At 49.9% G+C, this 20,217-nt stretch overlaps 1 protein-coding gene across 1 annotated transcript in view; it reads left to right on the forward strand.

Moving 5' to 3' along the window:
* Positions 1-20,217, forward strand: part of CFAP45 (cilia and flagella associated protein 45) — a gene marked incomplete at both ends in the record, with an annotated part of 41,070 nt that overhangs the window by 8,419 nt on the left and 12,434 nt on the right. The window contains 6 exons of the mRNA XM_082833502.1: positions 10,648-10,773; positions 13,234-13,370; positions 15,435-15,579; positions 15,915-16,085; positions 17,818-17,996; positions 19,780-19,909. Of these exons, the coding sequence (XP_082689628.1) occupies positions 10,648-10,773; positions 13,234-13,370; positions 15,435-15,579; positions 15,915-16,085; positions 17,818-17,996; positions 19,780-19,909 (888 nt within the window). The remainder of the gene's footprint in view (positions 1-10,647; positions 10,774-13,233; positions 13,371-15,434; positions 15,580-15,914; positions 16,086-17,817; positions 17,997-19,779; positions 19,910-20,217) is intronic.

Genomic DNA, 20,217 nt, shown 5'->3' on the forward strand with positions numbered 1-20,217 from the left:
AATAGAAAGATTTCAGTCTTTTTCATGACTAAATAATATTCCATTGTATATATACACCACATTTCCTTCATCCATTGATGGACATTTAGATTCCTTCCATGTCTTGGCTATTGCTGCAGTGAATATGGGGTGCATATATCTTTTTGAGTAGTGTTTTTGTTTCTTTTGAATAAATACCCAGAAGTGAAATTGCTGGATCATATGGTAGTTCTATTTTTAATTTTTTTGAGGAAACTTCATACTGTTTTCCATAGAGTCTGCACCAGTTTACATTCCTACCAACAGTGCACAGGGGTTCCCCTCTCTCCACATCCTCGCTAACACTTGCTATTTCCTGTCTTTTTGATAATAGCCATTCTAACAGTTATGAGGTGATAGCTCATTGTGGTTTTGATTTGCATTTTCCTGATGATTAGTGACATTGAGCATCTTTTCACGTACCTGTTGGCTGTATGTATGTCTTCTCTGGAAAAATCTCTATTCAGATCCTCTACCCATTTTTCAATTTTTTTTTTGGCTGTTGAGTTGTATGAGTTCTTTACACACTTTGAATATTTACGCTTATCAGATATATGATTTGCAAATATTTTCTCCCATTTGGTAGGTTGCCTTTTCCTTTTGTTGATGGTTTCCTTTGCTGTGTGGAATAAACCCATTAATTTTTCAGTAAATTTTCCATCCTTTAATACATACTTGTAAAGTTGACAAAAGAAGAATATGTACTCTTTCTTTCTTTCTGGCCGCGTTGGGTCTTTGTTGCTGCGTGCGAGTTTTCTCTGGTTGTGGCGAGCGGGGTCTACTCTTCGTTGCAGAGCGCGGGCTTCTCATTGCGGTGGCTTCTCTTGTTGCAGAGCACGGGCTCTATGTGTGCGGGCCTCCGTAGTTGTGGCTTGTGGGCTCTAGGTGCTCAGGCTTCAGTAGTTGTGGCTCACGGGCTCAGTAGTTGTGGCGCACAGGCTTAGTTGCTCTGCGGCATGTGGGATCTTCCTGGACCAGGGCTCAAACCCATGTCCCCTGCATTGGCAGGTGGATTCTTAACCACTGCGCCACCAGGGAAGTCTGTATTATTTAATTTTTTTTTTTTTTTTTTTTTTCTGTACGCGGGCCTCTCACTGTTGTGGCCTCTCCCGTTGCGGAGCACAGGCTCCGGATGCACAGGCTCAGCGGCCATGACTCACAGGCCTAGCCGCTCCGCAGCATGTGGGATCTTCCCGGACCGGGGCACGAACCCGCGTCCCCTGCATCGGCAGGTGGACTCTCTACCACTGTGCCACCAGAGAAGCCCTGTATTATTTAATTTTTAAAGACACTTTCCAAAAAGCAGTTTAGAAAGGCATATGTAAGTTGTTTCAACTTTTTGAGAATATATTATAGATCATTAAAATATCACTGTTATGTAGCAAGGTGTGGGAGGCAGAACAGTGCACCACCTCCCCTCCTGCGAATGTCCACCTCTTAATTCCCAGAACTGTGAATATTTACCTACAGGCAAAAGGGACTCTGCAGATATGGTTAGATTAGGGATCCTGAGATGGGGGGATTACCTTGGATTATCCAGGTGGACCCAACCTAATCACAAGTCTAAAACTCAGGGAACCTTTCCCAGAACGAGATGCGACTAGGGTGGAGTGCTCAGAGAGATGCAGTGTTACTGGCTTTTTTTTTTTTAATTTTTAAATTTATTTATTTAGCTGCACCGGGTTTTAGTTGTGGCATGTGGGATCTTCGTTGCTGCGAGCGGGATCTTCGTTGCAGCATGGGAGATCTATATCCCTGATCAGGATGTAACTCAGGCCCCCTGCATTGGGAGAGTGGAGTCTTAACCACTGGACCACCAGGGAAATTCCACAATGTTACTGGCTTTAAAGATAGAGGAAGGGGGTCATAAGCCAAGGAACATGAGTGGCCTCTAGAAACTCTAGATAAAGGATTCAGCCTAGAGCCTTAGTAAGGAATGCAACCCTGCCGACACCTGGTTTTTACCCAGTAAGACCCTTGTTGAACTCCAGAATTGTAAGATAATAACTTTATGTTGTTTTAAACCACTAAGTTTGTGGTGAGTTGCTGCAGCAGTGGTAGAAAACGAATACACAAGGCTTGAAGAGTTTTCAAATGGAAAGACCATCTCATTATACCTAGAAAAATCCAGGTAAGCGTGTGTGTTTAAAATTATATAGAAGTCGAAAAGAAAACCTATCACTGTTGGAAAAACAGAAGTAGTCAATGAGTTTAGGTCCTTTGAAGGCAGCTTTTTTTCTCTGATGAGATGCATACTGTGTTTATAATTACATATGTTGCATCACTGGGTCTCTTCCAGGCCAGAGAGAACTTCAGTTTGACCAGGTCTTGATAAGAACAGAATACTCACTTACAGTTTTACATAACAGAGGCTTAGAATCTTTTCACAGAGGGACTTCTGGCTTTGTGCATTTCAAACCTTGTTTTTCCTCCACTTTGCAAATACTCTTGGCGTGAGCAGCGTAGCACATATTCCCATGGAGATTATGGCCAGTCCCTCCTGTCCTGACATCAGGTGAGGTGGCATAGTGGCTTGGTGGAAGGAGTGTTCCAGGCAGCCGTTCCTCCACCTGGACAGCTGGCAGTACCTTAACTATCTGTGTAAGTGGTGGAGAACCACACAAACCTGTTTCATTAAATGTATGTAAATGTAAAATGTATGCTTAATTCAGGTTACTTTTTTTTTGGCCGTGCCACGCAGCATGCAGGATTTTAGTTCCCTGACCAGGAATCAAACCTGTGCCCTGTGCAATAGAAGCGTGGAGTCCTAACCACTGGACCACCAGGGAATTCCCTCAACTTACTTTCTCAAGGGGCTCAGGCAAATGGGAGACCTGAAGTTTAAGCACTGATAGCTTTGAGGTAAATTCGAACAAAAGCCTGGGAAGCAATTCCCTTACCCTGCATTTGGTCATCCCCCTCCTTTCTGCCTCAACCTCACACCTTTCCTTCAGAGAGGCAGCCTGAGTTGAGAAAAGAACACTAACTTTTGAGTTTGGACAGTTATCTCTCTTGGTCTCAGTTTTTTCTTTGGTGATGGGGATAATAACTACCCCATAGAGATGTGGCTGTGAGAACTGGGTGGAAAACATAGGGGAAGCATCCAATCCACAGGGGACTGGTTACTTCATCTTCCCTCCTCTCTGGGTTGCAACGAAGAGGCTGGGGAAAGAACGGTGCCAGGAACAGAAAAGCCCTTCCCTCACTCTCAAGCCGGGAGGATCGTGCCAGCACCTGTATGGTAGCTACCCTGGCTTCTCCCTCCCTCCAATCCCACCTCCAACACTTTCTGCCCGCCCCACCCCCTAACTTGTCCTTCTGAGGATCCCAAAGGAGATAAGGCTGGAAAAATCCAGGGAAGGAATGTGAAGCTTGCCGGAGTTAAGCCCTTTTAAAAACAACTGGAGGTGACCTGGTCTCCCTTCCCCCCACTCCCCTGGAGCTTGTAAACAGCCCTCAACCACCCCAGCTCTGCAGCCGATCCTTCAGCCCTGAGTATGTCCGGAGGAGGCAGTGACTGGCTTTACAACACAAAAGTCAGGTTGGAGTGAGCCCCAGAAAGGTGGGCTGTGGAGGGAGGTTTGGGCGTGGGAAAGCAGCTCAGAACCGAAGTCACCACTTCTTTTTGGTCTAAGTTCAGTTTATCAGCACTGGAGAAAAAAACAACAGGACTCGGTCTTGTGGGAAGGCTTTGTGAGGCCCGGAGCAGGCGCAGCTGTGGGGTAAGTCCAATCTTGTCCCTGCAGGTTGGGAGGTATAGGTGCCAAACCAAATTGGGAAAATCATAAAACTCCTAAAAAGCTTTCCAGAACAGTACCTACAAACTGGGAAGCATGAAAAGGCAGGTTCCCTAAAGCCAGGTCCATAGATTTCGATTCAGATACTCTAGTAGGGTCTACATTTCATTTTTAATAAACTCTCCCAGGCGATTCAGAGCTGGAGGTCTGAGGCCCACATTTTAAGGAAATGCTCCTGAAACTACATACACATCCTCACGGCTGGAAGTTCTTTCTTTGGTCTAACCAGACTCTCTGCTGCTATGAAACTTGTTTCGTCTGATCCTGATTGCTTCTCTGCAGACTAAATTCTCATCAGCGTTTGGCTTGGCCCCTCACAAGCACTGGGGCAACGGTTACCATAGTAACCTAGACGGGGTGTAGGGGAAAAACCGTGACCCTGGGCCCGGCTCCTGGAGTGGCTGCCAGCAAGTCAGACCCCCTGGGCCAATGCTAGGACCTTGACGGTTTGGGTCCTGACCCAAGAGTTCAACCAAAGCTAAGTGAAGAGCGGGGCGCGCCAGGGCGGGACAGTCTTTCAGAGCCAAAGCTCCCGCTCGAGCGCTGGCGGGAACGGTCAGAGGGTGGGGTTCGTGTTCCTAAAGCCACAGCGCGCCGCGTCTACCAGCCGGAGCGGATCAGAGCGGAGGGGCGGGGCCGGGGCCGAGAGGGGGCGGGGCCGGGGCCGGAGAACGCGGGCTCTTGGTTACTACGGTAACGCGTCAACACCAAGCGTCGGTGGTGCAGTAGGTGGCGGAGGCGGTGGAGGCGCGGAGTTAGAGAGTGCGGCTGAGATGGTGAGGTCCCGGGTGTGGAGGAGAACCTCGGATGGGGGCCTCATGTGTCCTCAATTGGGTTGGGGTTCTAATCTGGGAAAGTGGGCATCTGGGAGACTGACAGAAGTTGGATCTGGGGTCAGGAAGGCCCAGGAGCGGGGATGATATCCCTGGAAGAGGCAAGGGAAGTCCTGAGGGGGGTCCAAAAGAGAAATTAGGGGTGGGGTCGATAGCGATTGGAAATGTGATCTGGTGCTGAGCAGAGGAGGTGGGGAGAAGGGCTGTCCCAACCTTCTTCCTCCTCCCATCGGTCTGGGGCCTCCATGGGCTGGGGATTGTGGGATGTGATGTGGGAAAACCATTGGTGAGGAGGCCAGATAACAGGTTATGGTACGCGTTCTGCCTCTGACCAGCAGGGTGACAATGTGTAAGTCACCTAATGTCCTGAGCCTACAAGTCCTTGTCTTGTTACTGGGGCTCTGGGTCACTCATAGGTACTCAACAAACATTTGCAAATGAATGAATGAATGAATGAATGCAGAGGGTACCAGATTTGAAAGTCCCTGGAGAGGGATTGGGACTGTCTAGCAGGCCTGGGGTTCCCCAGGATGGAGAGGACAAGGGTCATGAGGGTTGAAAGGGCAGCAGGCCTGGGAGGAGGTATGAAGGTGATGTCTGGGATCCCATGAGGAGGGTGTGGTCCCTGAGGAATAAGTGAGAGGGGCAGAGGATAGGTGTTGGAGCCTTGGGTTACTGGAAATAACCTTAGAATTTCTGGGTGCACACCCGGTGGCAAAGGAGTCTCTGATGTACCTGTGGACACACTTCATGTTCAGAGGTCACACTGCTTTTCTGGGACTCAGTGGTTCAAATTCAGGGTCCCCAAGTCAGGAGTTCAAGAAGAGCCTTGTTAATTATTAAAGAAACAAATCTCCCACAAAGAGCATTTATGCATTTTACGAGGCATATTTATCTCCAGCTTTCCTGGGTGATTTACAGGCCCAGTGCTGTGTGTGTGTCTCTGAGGGCCTAGCGTCACACTTGGCATCTAAGGGCACACAGTAAATGTTAGTTCTCTTTTTTTCCTGTTTCAAAAATGTCATATTTCCAAGTCCAAATTCATCAGTGAGTTGCACCTGGGCTAGACTTGTGGGCTTTGGCTCATGCAAATCAGGGACTCGCGACCCAAGGGCCACTCAAGGAGGGGTTTTGGTCTGTTGACTGAGCCCTTCTGAAGTCCCTTGGACAGGACTGGGCATATGAGCACCTTTGAGAAGCAATGGGTCAAGTTAATGATCTCTGCCCTTCTGTGAGACCAAGTGTGTGTGTGTGTGTGTGTGTGTGTGTGTGTGTATGGGGGTGTGTGTGTATGGGGGTGTGTGTGTATGGGTGTGTGTGTGTGTGTGTGTATATATGGTGCTACTTACTAGCTTTTGAGAGTGTTTGGAGGAGTGGGGAGAGGTGATAGTTGCGGGGAGGGTCACAATGAGGCAGACCTCCAGGATTCTTACAAAAACAATGAATAACATCCCCCAGAAGGAGGGACAGGGCCTCAGTACTGAGTAGCATGTCATCTTCAAATGGTACTCCACAGATGGCCAACCCAGTCTTATTTGAGGAAAGAGGTGACCTGAATGTATCACTCAGTGGAAGGTAAGGTACCTGGTTCATGGGCATCCCCACCTTCTTAGTAACCAAAGTCTACAGAAAGCAGGAAGAATCAGGCTAAGAGCTCAAAGCCTGAATTTGCCAGCCTGCGGTGAACCTACATGCAAAAGAGACGCTAGGTCCCAGGTGGAGAGGACATCCAGGAAAGGACAAGCCTTTGTCTTTGTTCAGTTGACAGGTGTTACAGTTACGTCATGGAAATTCCACACTGCCCTGTTCCAGCCCTGTTCAAGATCTGTCTTGTTGGATTTGAGCTGAACATCCTGGATCTCGGGACATCTGGCACTGCAGCTTTTTTTTTTTTTTTTTTTTGTGCGATACGCAGGCCTCTCACTGTTGTGGCCTCTCCCGTTGCGGAGCACAGGCTCTGGACGCGCAGGCTCAGCGGCCATGGCTCACGGGCCCAGCCACTCCCGGCATGTGAGATCTTCTCGGACCGGGGCACGAACCCGTGTCCCCTGCATCGGCAGGCGGACTCTCAAACACTGCGCCACCAGGGAAGCCCGGCACTGCAGCTTTTTAAGGGCTGCACTCTCTGTGTTCAGAGTCAGGGCACCAGGTCCATTGCTTTGTTTTGTAGTCAAATAAAAATAGTTCCCCCGTCCCCCTGCCCCAGTCATAAAGAGAGTTACCTACTCAGTGCAGAACATTATTCAATACAAGAAACACCTTAAGATGCTAATACTCACATGAAATTACTGTTAAACATTCTTGTGAACTTTCTTTTAGTAACACATTCTGGATGAATACCCTTCGTATGAACATTTTTACTGCTGTACTTCCATGTTTCTTATAATCTGCTTTCTTTAACACTTAATATGGGGACTTCCCTGATGGTCCAGTGGTTAAGAATCAGTTTTGCAATGCAGGTGTTGCCGGTTCAATCCCTGGTTGGGGAACTAAGATCCCACATGCCGTGGGGCAACTAAGCTCGTGTGCCACAATTAGTCAGCCCGCGTGCCACAAGGAAAGATCCCACATGTGGCAACTAAGACCCAACGCAACCAATAAATAAATATTAAACAAAAAAAAGAATTGAAAGCAGGGACTAGAACATATATATAAACTTAATATGTTAGGGAGATCATCCTGTATCTAAAACAGAGTGAAAATCATCTTCTGAATGACCAGTTAATCTTTCTGCATCAGTCTCTCCCAGAGCCCCCAGCAATGGCTGAATTCTTGTAAACCTGGGATGGAATGGTATTTGAAGAGACAGGGAGTCAGCTAGGTCACCAAAAGGAAAATATCAAGGCAGAGCTGGCATCTTTTTCTGTCCCAGTCCTCGTCTTTGCCGATCATCCTTGTCTCCTCAGCGGTCTTTCCTTACCTTCAAGAGCTGCCTTGGGAATTCCTTGGTGGTGCAGTGGTTGAGAATCCGCCTGCCAATGCAGGAGACACGGGTTTGAGCCCCGGTCTGGGAAGATCCCACATGCCGTGGAGCAACTAAGCCCGTGTGCCGCAACTACTGAGCCTGTGCTCTAGAGCCGTGAGCCACAACTACTGAGCCCGTGTACCACAACTACTGAAGCCCACATGCCTAGAGCCCGTGCTCTACAGCAAGAGAAGCCATTGCAATGAGAAGCCCGCACACCGCAAGAAAGAGTAGCCCCTGCTCGCCACAACTAGAGAAAGCCTGCGTGCAGCAGTGAAGACCCAGTGCAGCCAAAAATAAATTTAAAAAAATAAAATAAAATAAAATAAAGCTGCCTTCCGCCAGGGAAGACTAGCCGGCTTCTCTCTAGGTATGGCTCAGCTTCTTGGGGTTGTTTATTTGGTCATGCAAGAAATAAAACCAGCCCTTCACCTCCTGGAAGAACCTCTTGCCTATTGCCTCTAGCCCAGAGGGATCTAACTTTCCATTTCTGCTTGGTTCTTCATTTTTTTCTAGTACTTTTACACAGTGACCTCCTTAATCCTTCTTGTTGCTTTTGGCAAAACTGGTTATTCTAACCCTGGTGTAAGGCTTGTGGCTTCAAAGTCAGCATTTCCCCAATAAGGTTTTTCAGCCACCCAACCCCAGAGCTCAAGGCTTCCTTCTGCTCTGCCCAGTGGCCACTTTACTGTGGTCATTATCTATTTTCCTTCCTATGTTCTGACTTCGAGGCTCAGGCAGTCGAGTATCTCTTGTGCGACTTCCTTTTGATCTGGGTATCAAGAGCATAGGAGAGAAGCGATGCAGTCCCAGCCCTGGAGGAACCTACAGTCTGGTGGACACCCAAGGCCAAGGGAAAAGCTTGTAGGAGCCCTTGAAAAGAAGCAGGAAAACAAATGCAAAACAACAATAATGCTTTCCATCTGTGCTCCGAAGCCCTTTCTCATACATTATTTTCCACAGTGCAGAGCACATCCGTGATATGGAAAATGTGGGGTGGTGGCATACTCGGGAAAGGCTTCCGTCTCAATCTGGTCTGCAGCCCCCAAGAGGTCGTCTTGTTTGGCTTCATTCATTCATTCTTCCTCAAATACATATTGAGCTCCTACTACGTGCCAGGCACCTCTCCCCTTAGTTGTCTGCAGAATTCACGCCATCTCTCATGTTCCATTGCCCTCCATCTTTTCTGCTTATTCCCAACGCTTTGCCTCAATCCCACCTATAGTGGTTTCTATTCATCTCCTCTTATTCTATTTTTGGTGGAAAGGGGAGCTGTTGCTCCCCAGTTACCATATAATAACCCTTCAGAGTCTGTTATTAGGCATCCTTGGGGCTGCCGTATTTACCTTTCAATAAAGCCGAGTTTCTCTGCTCTACTATATGGGGGCTGACCAAGGCTGTAAAGGGAGGCGCCCTCTGTAAGCCTCTTGCTGGCTGTGCCAGGCTGGGAGGGAAAGGGTGCACACAGCAGTGCCCGTTGTGTGGAACAGAGCCAGCTGGAGAATAATCGCCCGATTTAGTGTGAAAACCTGATTCAGGTGGAACAGGTGCTGCCGGGGTGGGAGGGTGTCTGTGTGGTCATGGCAGATCAGAGAGAACTTTCAAAACACACTGTCCAGTGTTTAGTGACCTGGAATGCGTCTCCCTGTCCACCGTGTCCTGTTGACAGCTGCTCATTCCCAGGCTTGGTAGACCTGACGTGCCCAGTCCATTCCCCCTAGGTGTCCCAGATCAGAGAACGGCGGGAGATGTGGGCTCCTCCAGAGTGAGATGTGAATCAGCTTTAGATGAAGCCTGGAGTTGTCCTGCGGTCCTCACAGAAACTGCCTCCTGGAGATAGACTTCTCCTCTTGGGTGTGAGCTGAAGCTGGACTGACCTTGGGGAAAGGAGGTTGTATCAGTCAGGGTTCTTGGTTATAAGCAACAGAGCCAGAACTCGAATTTAAGGAGAAGGGAACGTATGGAGAGGATTTTGGAGCGCGCACAGACTTCACACCAACGCTGGGCAAGTAGGCTTGGAAAATGAGAACAAAGGAGACACTGCGGCCGGAACCCAGGCCTAAATCACAATCCCGAAATGGTCTGGCAAAGACCCTCGATGCACTGTTGCACCTCCAGCACCGGCAGCTTTACTGTGGGCAGTTGCCACTGGTACCCTTATCAGCATTGCCCCAGACACGGGGTGTGGCTGCCTCTGTCAGAAGGGGTTTCCATGTTCTCCTTCTTGCATCACTAGTTCCCTATTTATTGTCAGGCTTGGGGCAAAGGGGTCCTTTGCCCAGGCTTGGAAGACAAACATCTGGTGTTTTCAGCTTCTACATTCACGGATGATCCTTGTCACTCTCACCTCATTAGATGGGGAACTCCCCCAATCTAGAAAGTACTGGACGCTTAAAAGCTGACTAATGCACATTAAAGGGGTCCTGGGAGTGAAAGAGCATCATGGTGGATGCTCTGAACCGGTCTGCCTAACTGTAGCTGGCAGCTGTTACAAAACTGAAGTGTATCAGGCACCAACCGCCCGCCAGCAGTGGGCGAAGTGCTTTTCCATCCTGCGTGCCCTCAGGTCCCCACCACAACCTTGTGAGATGGTGGGGACGTGAAGGAGGGCAAATAGTAGTGTCAGTTATGAAGGAGGTTTGGCACTCGGGCTGAGGAGTTTGGAGGTGAAGAGGACACTGCACATATCTGGGCAGGAAAGCCCACGTGGCCTCACAAGACTGTGCTTGTGGAAAACTAGAACCGAGCTGACACTGAGGTCATCCTCCTGCCGTCCTGTGTCCTTTCTCCTTCCTTCCCTGCCGCACGGCGTCTTGGCCGTCTTTAGCTGGGGAGCCTCAGGAGTCCTTCTCACTGAGCTGGTGTGCCCGCCTCTGCTCCTGTGAGGTGTCCCCTACGTTTCAGGGCTTACCCAGGGGCTTTCCCACATGCCCATCCAATGTCCTCCCAGCACGGGCTGGCGAAGTGTCTACCTTGCCCGGGGTCCAGGTGGCACTCAGTACTGATGACCCCAACTCTCTGCCTCTCCCTGCAGCCGTTAAGCACAGCCGGCATCCTGAGCTCCTCCTCTACCACTTCCAACAGGTTAAGGAATAGGCCTTGCTATCGGACCAAAGCCCTGAACTCCGAGGTGGATGAGAGCCTCTTCGGAGCTATCAAGGTAACCCTCACCCAGCCCCTCCAGGGAGCGGCCACTTGGAGGCAGTGACCCAAACTAGCATTGCTCAGGACAAAGCTAGCTCTGGGCAGGCCACCCCCTGCCAGGTAATTCTCAGACTGAAGACCGGGAGGGGTTCTGAGGCTCGAGTGCACGAGCTCGGACGCCTAGTGGAGCCCAAGCAAACAGGGCACCCGGCTTCCTCCACCATGAAATCCTTAGGTCTTCACAGCATTTAAAAATCTGTTATAACGTTGAAGGGAGTCTCAGCTGCAGAGCACTCAATATTCGCTCTTTGCTCAGTGAGCGCCCCGTGATGGAAATGTTTGAGGGCCACTGGCCCAAGCTTGCAGATACAGACCAACATAATTACCCCTCCATCGGAGAACAGCATCAGAGTGAAAAAACACAAAATCAGCCTTCTTTCCCGGTTGCTCAGCTAAAACAGTTACTTTGGGCTTCCCTGGTGGCGCAGCGGTTGAGAGTCCGCCTGCCGATGCAGGGGACACGGGTTCGTGCCCCGGTCTGGGAGAATCCCACATGCCGTGGAGCAGCTGGGCCCGTGAGCCATGGCCGCTGAACCTGCACGTCTGGAGCCTGTGCTCTGCAACGGGAGAGGCCACAACAGTGAGAGGCCCGCGTACCGCAAAAAAAAAAAAAAAAAAAAAAAATACAGTTATTTTGCTTTGGGAAACAGGCAGGTGTTTGTTTGCAAATGTCATCCCATCTAAGAGGCTGACGACTTGAGAAGGAGAGCCAGAGTGTAACTTGGAATAACCTTGGTACACGTGATGTTCAGACGGTAAGAAGGAAGAGAGGCAAGGAGAGAAAGAGGATGAGACATGGAGAGAAGGGTGGTGAGAGATTGAGAGAGGAGAGGGACGCTGCCTGTATGTTATCTAGTTGTTAGAGTAAATGCTAAGAGCTCTCAACACAAGGAAAATGTTTTTCTCTATTTCTTTAATTTTGCATGTATATGAGACGATGGGTGTTCCCTAAACTTATGGTGATAATCACTTCATGATGGATGTAAATCAGGTCAATATGCTGTACACTTATACAGGGCTGTATGTCAACTATGTCTCAAGAAAACTGGAAGAAAAAAGAAAAAGAGGCAGAGAAAAGCGAAAAAGAAGAAAGATACCAGTGGTGGTGTGAATACTAGTGTGAATAGCTCTGGCTGCAGGCACACTGGGGAGACGAGAGTTGATGTCTACCCCTGCCCCTCACTCCCCTCACTGCGGACAAGAAAGAACTTTCCAGAGTGTTCCAGATGGGCATCTTTATCCATTTAGAAGATGCCCACTCTGCAGCAGTTTCCTATTGACAAGGGAAAGAATCAAAGCAATGCAATTTCACTTACAGACGTGTCGTTTATTTGTTTTGAGTCCATGGGGAGTCTTCTAGTTAAACTGAAGATAGATTTGGAAATGGCCGAGTTCTCCAAACTTAGTCTTCCTGACTTGCAAGAGTGTGCAGGCAAAGTAATGCCTATTCCTGGCCTGTTCTTTGGCCTTTGTGCTGGGTGAGAGTCCCGGAAGTCTCCCAGCCCGGCAGTAGGGGGCAGAAGTGGCCTGTGGCCTGACTGAGTTGTGCCACTTGGAAGCAGAGATGGGCACCAGGTGGCAGCAGCACTCCAGGGACGGGTGTGCAAAGCGGGATTCTCCAGACAGGAAGGACCTCCACCGAAGCCATGCCCCTGCCTCTACTCAGGACCACAGATACTGCGTTCATGACAAATGAAATTCTCTCCTGTGTTCAAAATTTCCTGAAAAGTGATTTCATTTTCTTACTATGTTACTCCTTCATGGTCAGAACATTTTTTAAAAAACCTCATATATCTAATTTGTATTTGCCTTGCTGAAATCTGATTCACTGACTCCCTCACCCCATTAGATTTAAGGGCAGGTCTCCACCAGGGCCGTTTAGCTATTTCTAAATTCCTCCGTATGGCTTTTTTGGGGGATGAAAGTAAATGAATCATTAGAAAGGATTAAAAATAACAAATATCATAGATTAGATGAGTCTGTAACAAATTGTATACTTCAAACCCACAGCATGGTCAGGAGAGCTAATTATTTTTTCTTTCGTAAACCACAGAGGGAGGAGAACCTAGAGACCCCAAATTTTCATTCCTGATGGTTTTAGGTTAGGAATGGACGTATGCTAGCAACCCTCCCGCCGCGCCCCCATCCCTCTGGGAGTATCTGTACAAGGTATAAAGAAGGCTTGCTCTCAGAAGAGTTGGTCGGTACAGAGCACATCTGGCCATGTTCAAGGGCAGAGTACCCTGCTGCTCTCAGTGCCCTGGCTACTCTTGGTGGTCCTGCAGTCTAGGCCCCAGCCGGCCTCCTCTGCCGCTGGATGGGGTCCCCAGGAGAGGGGAAGGCTGCACTTGAAGTTAGGGCTGACCAGCAGGAAGTGGGGTGACCAGCTTTTAAGCTGTCCTTCCTGACACCACAGCCTCTGACCCAGAGCGACGGCCCCATTGTGCTGCTCCGAGATAAGCATGCCATTCGGAAAAATCTCACTGCCCTGGGCTTGGACCACAAGCCAGAGACCGTCCAGCTCATCACCCGGGACATGGTCCGGGAGCTCATGTGAGTACCTAGCGCACAGAGCCTTTCCGCTGAGGACCTCTGTGTAGAGATGGGGAAACCCACCTGGTCTCATTCTGTCCTTGCGGACCCCACCACTTTCCTATTCATTTCCCCCCTTTCGTTTCTTGGTTCTCCTTTTTTTCTCCATTTTGGTCTCTTTTGTTTCTCCCCACCTTGATCTATTACTGCCATTGCCCTTGATTCCCAGCTTCTTTCTCTTCCCTTTCTTCTGGCTGCCTTGGGTCCTATGGGGCTGGTAGAGGGGAGGTGCTTAGGGGTCCTCTCTGAGCCCCCATTAGTGCACTTTCCCATTGGTAAAGGGAAATGTCCAGATGAGTCACTTCCTTTTGGCTGCATGGAGAATAGGAAGCAAAGGGAAACTGACCAGATGCCTAATTAGCCCCTTGGCTTCTTCCCAGGCTCTGAGGCCAGAAGAGGAAATTCCCAAGGGCTCTTGGGTTCCTTTGGGATTAGCTCAGCATGGCTTCCTGACTGGAGCAGCCCCCTTGCTTGGGCCCCTCCTGTGGTAGGTTTAGGCCCAGCTCAGCCATGTGAAATGAGCCAACACCATCACTCAGTGGTTTAACTCTTGTGCTAGTGCTTCATTCTCCAAACCATTCTTCCTACTCTGGCTCCACTCACTAAAAACTTGAATTCCCAGAAAATGCAGCCTGTGTCACAAGCTGGGGAGGCACGGCTGGGACACAGCTCCAGGAGCACTGTCTGGTCAACTCTGGCATGAAATGGCCAGATGTGGTAGCAGCCCTGCAGGTACTCCTGGGTCCCAAGAAATGTCTCCTTCTTGGACTGGTCCAGTCCTAAAAAACACGTTGGAGGTGACTTGTCAGAGCTGCTGAGAGCAGTGTGAGATGCTGTCTCAGATTTAGATCATTTTTTGTTATTCCACATCCCAGATGTTTGGGGCCACGCCACCCAGTGAACCACAAGATCTTGGCTAAGCCTCAAGTCCACTCGCTCATTCGTCCACCTCCTGGACACCTCCCCTGCACCAGTTTTTTTTTTTTGCGGTACGCGGGCCTCCCACTGTGTGGCCTCTCCCGTTGCGGAGCACAGGCTCCGGACGCGCAGGCTCAGCGGCCATGGCTCACGGGCCCAGCCGCTCCGCGGCATGTGGGATCTTCCCAGACCGGGGCACGAACCCATGTCCCCCGCATCGGCAGGCGGACTCTCAACCACTGCGCCACCAGGGAAGCCCCCCTGCACCAGTTTTATTGGAGGAAGTTTAACTTCCTGCCTCCTAGCCATGTACCTGTTAAATCGCCTCACCCAGAAGCATCTTTATCCCCACCCCTCTGCTCCATCTTTAATGTGTGTCATTTGTTTGTAATCTTTATAATTATCTATTGGTTTGTTGAATGTGCTGGGCAGCTAGAAAGGTCTATAGACATGTCTCTGACTATTGTTGATCAGAGAGTTTAATTAATATTTAGGTTTCAAAGCTTCTCTCTGGGCTGGATGCACAGGGATGCTTTTGTTTCTCACTGGCATCCACTTCATCCTTGTCTGGCATCCCCTTGCTCTTTTTATGTCATCCTTGAGGAATCATCTATTTTAAAAGTTCAATTCAACAACTTTATTATGAGTCCTCAGTCTGTGCCCAGCACTGTGCCAGACGCTGGGCTGCCTGTGGGGTTAAGACAGAGTCCGTATCCTGGAGGAGCTTGTGAGCCAGCAAGGGAAACAGAAGTTGCCCACAACACTGGCAGGGAGAGCAGAGGGAAGGAGGTGGTCTATGTATGTATACATGGGGGAGGGTCATACACGGCGACGCAGAGAAGGTAGCATATGAACCGGACTTTTTAGCAAAAGTCCTTAAACTGTCCCTTCTTTAGCCCGTGACGCTACTCCACCCTTTCCTGGGACCGCTTTTCCCCAGTGGACCTGTTGCGCAGTTGGCTGTCTCTCCTGCCCTTGCCCGAGTCCCTGCAGGCGGGTGGGCAGTGATGAGGGGCAGGGAAGAGGGCTGAGCAGCCTGCAGTGTGGTGCTGAGAGCTTGCCCTTCCCTCCCCTCCCCTCCCTAATTTTGTTCAATCCTTGTGTCAGCATCCCCACCAAGGACCCCTCTGGGGAGTCCCTTATTATGAGCCCTGAGGAGTTTGAGCGGATCAAATGGGCGTCCCACGTGCTGACTAGAGAAGAACTCAAGGCCAGGGAGCAGGCCTTCAAGGAGGAGAAGGAAGCCATTGTGGTAGCTACCCCCGTCCCCCATCTATGCAGAGGGGGGTTGAAGAGAAGGGCTGGGGAGAGGCCGGCTTCCCACAAGACTGGGAGCTCTAGTTATGGGACCCTGAAATGGGGCGTGAACGTGCTAAAGAGGACGTGTTGTAGAATTAAGAGTGGGTGTGGGGAGGAACTGCAGGGCGGCGGGAAGGGTGAGGAAGCCAGGCTGAGAAACCCCTGGGCTCCGACAGTGCGGTGGGGTGAGGCGAAACTCATCTGGGGTCAACCGTGGCAGCCGGGCTAGTGCCCAGGGCACACAGCACAGGCAGTAACCCCCCACTAATCCCGACGTGGCTCCCATAGGACGCAGTGACCACGCGCAAGAAGATCATGAAACAGAAGGAAATGGTTTGGAGGACCAGCAAGAAGCTCAGCAATCTGGAGGAGGTGGCCAAGGACAGGGCCCAGAACCTCCTTCAGAGAGCCAGGCAGCTGCGGATGGAGCAGGAGGAGGAGCTGAAGGACGTGAGCAAGGTGAGCTCTCCCTTCTCCCTCCCTCCTCCTATCTCTCTTTCTCTCTCTCTTTTTGTTTTTTTAATTTAATTTATTTTTGGCTGCATTGGGTCTTCATTGCTGTGTGCAGGCTTTTCTCTAGTTGTGGTGCGCGGGCTTCTCATTGCAGTGTCTCCTCTTGTTGCAGAGCACGGGCTCTAGCCACCCAGGCTTCAGCAGTTGTGGCTCACGGGCTCTGGAGCGCAGGCTCAGTAGTTGTGGCGCACGGGCTTAGTTGCTCCACGGCATGTGGGATCTTCCCGGATCAGGGCTCGAACCTGTGTCCCCTGCATTGGCAGGTAGATTCTTAACCACCGCGCCCCACCAGGGAAGTTCTATCAAGCTTCCTTTTTTTTTTTTTCCCCCTTTGGCCGTGCCACACAGCTTGCGAGATCTTAGTTCCCTGACCAGGGATCAAATCCATGCCCCCTGCAGTGGAAGCACAGAGTCTTAACCACTGGACCGCCAGGGAAGTCCTCCCTCCTCTTATCTCTTATTCACACACCTGACAGCATGGGCTCCAGCTGGAGACAGGGTGCAGGGGTGAAAGGTCAGGGTCTGGCCTTGGCAGGGGAACGGGGTGGAGAGCTGCACTTGCCACGTGCCTGCTGTGTGACCTTCGGCAAGTCACTTGCCCTCCCTGAGCCTCACTTCAGTTGTAAAATGAGGGTGGTGAAACTACTTAGCGGAATTATTGGCAGGATTAAATATGTTAATATATGGGAGAGGCTTTGCGAACTGTGGGTTGATAAATGCATGTGAGGATGCTACTTGTATCTTTATCCGGCTAGTTCAATTCTGGCCACATATGGTGGTCCCAGGCAATTGGGTTCTTTTTGTCGTGTTCAAAGTGCTTCCCTTAGCTGAGAGCATAAAGACCAGAGGCTCATTTGGAATTCTATTGTGTAACTCAATTGCGTGTGGTTCACTTCCTGGCCAAATGAAAAATGCTGACTCCCCAGCCCCTTCATCTACAGTTTCTGTCTCTCAGGTAAATCTTCTCTACTTCCTTTTATTTTCCAAAGCTTTTACTCCATAGTTCTTATTGATGGCTCATGGTTTTTCATTCCGTTATGTGTCATGTTGGGCTCTTCTAGTTTAAAAATCTAGTGGCTTGGCCTCTGCAAGAATGTTTGTTTCCCTGAAGTGTAGAACAGCGGGTCTTCATTTGGGGTTCATGGATCTCTAAGGGGGGACCATGAACTTCTGAAGTTTTATGGAAATTTTGTGTGTACAGATGCAAATGAATTTTATGGAGGAGAAAGTCCATAGATTTCATCATATTCCCAAAGCGTGATCCATGACCCCCCAAACACTAAGATCCAATACCCTGAAAGACGTTATTGTTCTTTTTGGTTTGTTTGTTTTTTTGCGGTACGCGGGCCTCTCACTGTCGTGGCCTTTCCCGTTGCGGAGCACAGGCTCCGGACGCGCAGGCTCAGCGGCCATGGCTCACGGGCCTAGCCGCTCCGCGGCCTGTGGGATCCTCCCAGACCGGGGCACGAACCCGTGTCCGCTGCATCGGCAGGCGGACTCTCAACCACTGCGCCACCAGGGAAGCCCCGACACTATTGCTTTTCTGGGCTTGTGAGCACACTCAATAGGATTCTGCTCCCATTTCTCCCCGCTCCCACTTCCCTATCCCCGTGATGCATTCCCCCCCTCCCATCCTTTTTCCCAGGCCTAGTACCACAGCTTTATTTCCCCTCCCCAGATCATCCTCAACGCTAAGTGCCACGCCATCCGGGATGCCCAGATTCTGGAGAAGCAGCTGATCCAAAAAGAGCTGGATGCAGAGGAGAAGCGGTTGGATCAGATGATGGAGGTGGAGCGGCAGAAATCCGTTCAGAGGCAGGAGGAGCTGCACAGAAAGAGGCGGGAAGAGAGCATCCGGTAAAGAGATGGCTTTGGCACCTTCCCCTCTTAGTCATTTCCATGTGTCTTTAGGTCCATATAGCCTTGCAAAGGGGGAAGACATGAGAAATGGTCATTATCCTCCTCTGTTATTAGCTCAAAACCTTTATGGAGTGATTCAGAGAACCACAGAATTTCTTAAAACTTATTTCCAAGATCACAACAGGTGCTTCATAATCTGGCCCCAATTCAGCCTCATTTTGCACTATTTCCTGCCATCCATTCTATGAGGCTTTTCCTTCGTTTCCCCCAACATGCCAGGTCTTGACAAAAGCTCATGACTTTTGTTGTTCCCTCTCCTTTGAATACCCTTCTCTTTCCTTTCCCCCCGAAAAACGCACTCTCTTCTTTTAGTATGTAGCTTTGCCGTCTCCTCCCCTGAGAAACCTCCCTCACTTCACCTGGCAGGCTTTAGGGCTCCCTTCTCTGGGTCCCGCCACACCCTCTTTATACTCTGGCGCACCCCTCTTTGCACTGTGGCTCCCTGACCCTCACCAGGCTGTATGCTCACCGAGGACAGGGTCCCTGTCTTATTCATTTCTGTAGCTTCTGGGCCTACCAGAGTGCTTGGACTGTAGTAGGTGCTTAATACATGTTAGAATGAATAAATTCAGTCCCCTTCATTCTGCAGGAAAGGACAAGTCCCAACGCAGGTAAATTATAGAATCATAGTATCCTGGATTTAGAACGCCAACTATATAATTGAAGAATTACCTCTATAAATAGTCCTTGTAAAAAAAATAGTCATTGTACCACACTGAGTGGCAGTTCTTTCTCCCCATCTGTATTCTGTTCTCATGTACCATTCATCTTTGTACTTCTAGTAGGTACCTGGCTCACTATAGCAGGCTCCCAATAAAAGTTTATTTCATGGCCAAGTGGCTCTTCATTTTTTGCATAAACAGTTCCAATGAAAGGAAAATCCCTGCCTTATCAGCAGCTCTAATGATTTGACCTGGTCCTTATATTGAGTCTAAACCTGCTTCCATGTAACTATTTTACTCATTGCTCTAGTGTATTTCATCTGGAGTCATTCAAGAGCTCTATCTTTATTTATTTATTTATTTGTGGTACGCGGGCCTCTCACTGTTGTGGCCTCTCCCGTTGCGGAGCACAGGCTCCGGACGCGCAGGCTCAGGGGCCATGGCTCACGGGCCCAGATGCTCTGCGGCATGTGGGATCTTCCCGGACCGGGGCAGAAAGAGGGCAGGAAGGCTGGGAGAGTGGGAGAAGACACACTCCTTCTATGGGAAGGAGTACGAGATTGACATTCAGATAGAGCTCTTGGGATTCCCTGGTGGCGCACTGGTTAAGAATCCTCCTGCCAATGCAGGGGACACGGGTTCGAGCCCTGGTCCGGAAAGATCCCACATGCCGCGGAGCAACTAAGCCCGTGAGCCACAACTACTGAGCCCGCGAGCCACAGCTACTGAAGCCCGCGTGCCTAGAGCCCGTGCTCTGCAACAAGAGAAAAGTATAATCTATGAAAGAAAAAAAATCAATAAAGTGGACTGCATGAAATTAAAAAAAGAAAAAGAACGGTGAGCCCCAGAACCAGGAGTTCAGAAGGGAGAGGACCAACCTGCCAGGACCCTCTGGGGAAGGACTTTGGTCTGGGTTTGTGAAGCATAGCCCTGTTTAGGGGGCACTTGTCACATTGTTCCTACGATGCCTCCCATCTTGGGGGTTATTTGGGTGGAGGTTAGAACAGAGAGACACAGACCTTTGGTTTCTAAGACACCGTGGCACTGTTTCTTCCCAGAGGAAGACGGCACATTGTGGAACAGATGGAAAAGAAGCAGGAGGAGCGATCGCTGCTTGCCGAGCAGCAGCAACAGGATAAGGAGCAGATACGGGCGTATATGGAGCAGCTCCAAGAGGAGGATCTAAGGGTAACAGGGCTGCACAGATAATGCCAAGTTCCACCGGCAACAGCAAAAAAGCCCTCCAACACTGGGGTTTGAGTGTGTGGGCTGACGTGCCGTCAGGCACACGCTCATTTCACATCATCGTCACCATCAACTTTTTATTGCCTTATGAAACATTTGTTTGTGGAGTCATGCTGGGGGAGGAGCAGTGATTTGGATACCATCCCTGCCTTACTGGGACTTGGGGTCCAGGACTGACATATCCGTGTGAATGGACACATGAAGGAAAGATATGGCTACATGCTTTGCACAAATAAACATAGGGATGTTTT

Source organism: Leucopleurus acutus (genome assembly GCF_964270905.1).
Source record: "Leucopleurus acutus genome assembly, chromosome: 2".
Lineage (NCBI taxonomy): Eukaryota > Metazoa > Chordata > Mammalia > Artiodactyla > Delphinidae > Leucopleurus > Leucopleurus acutus.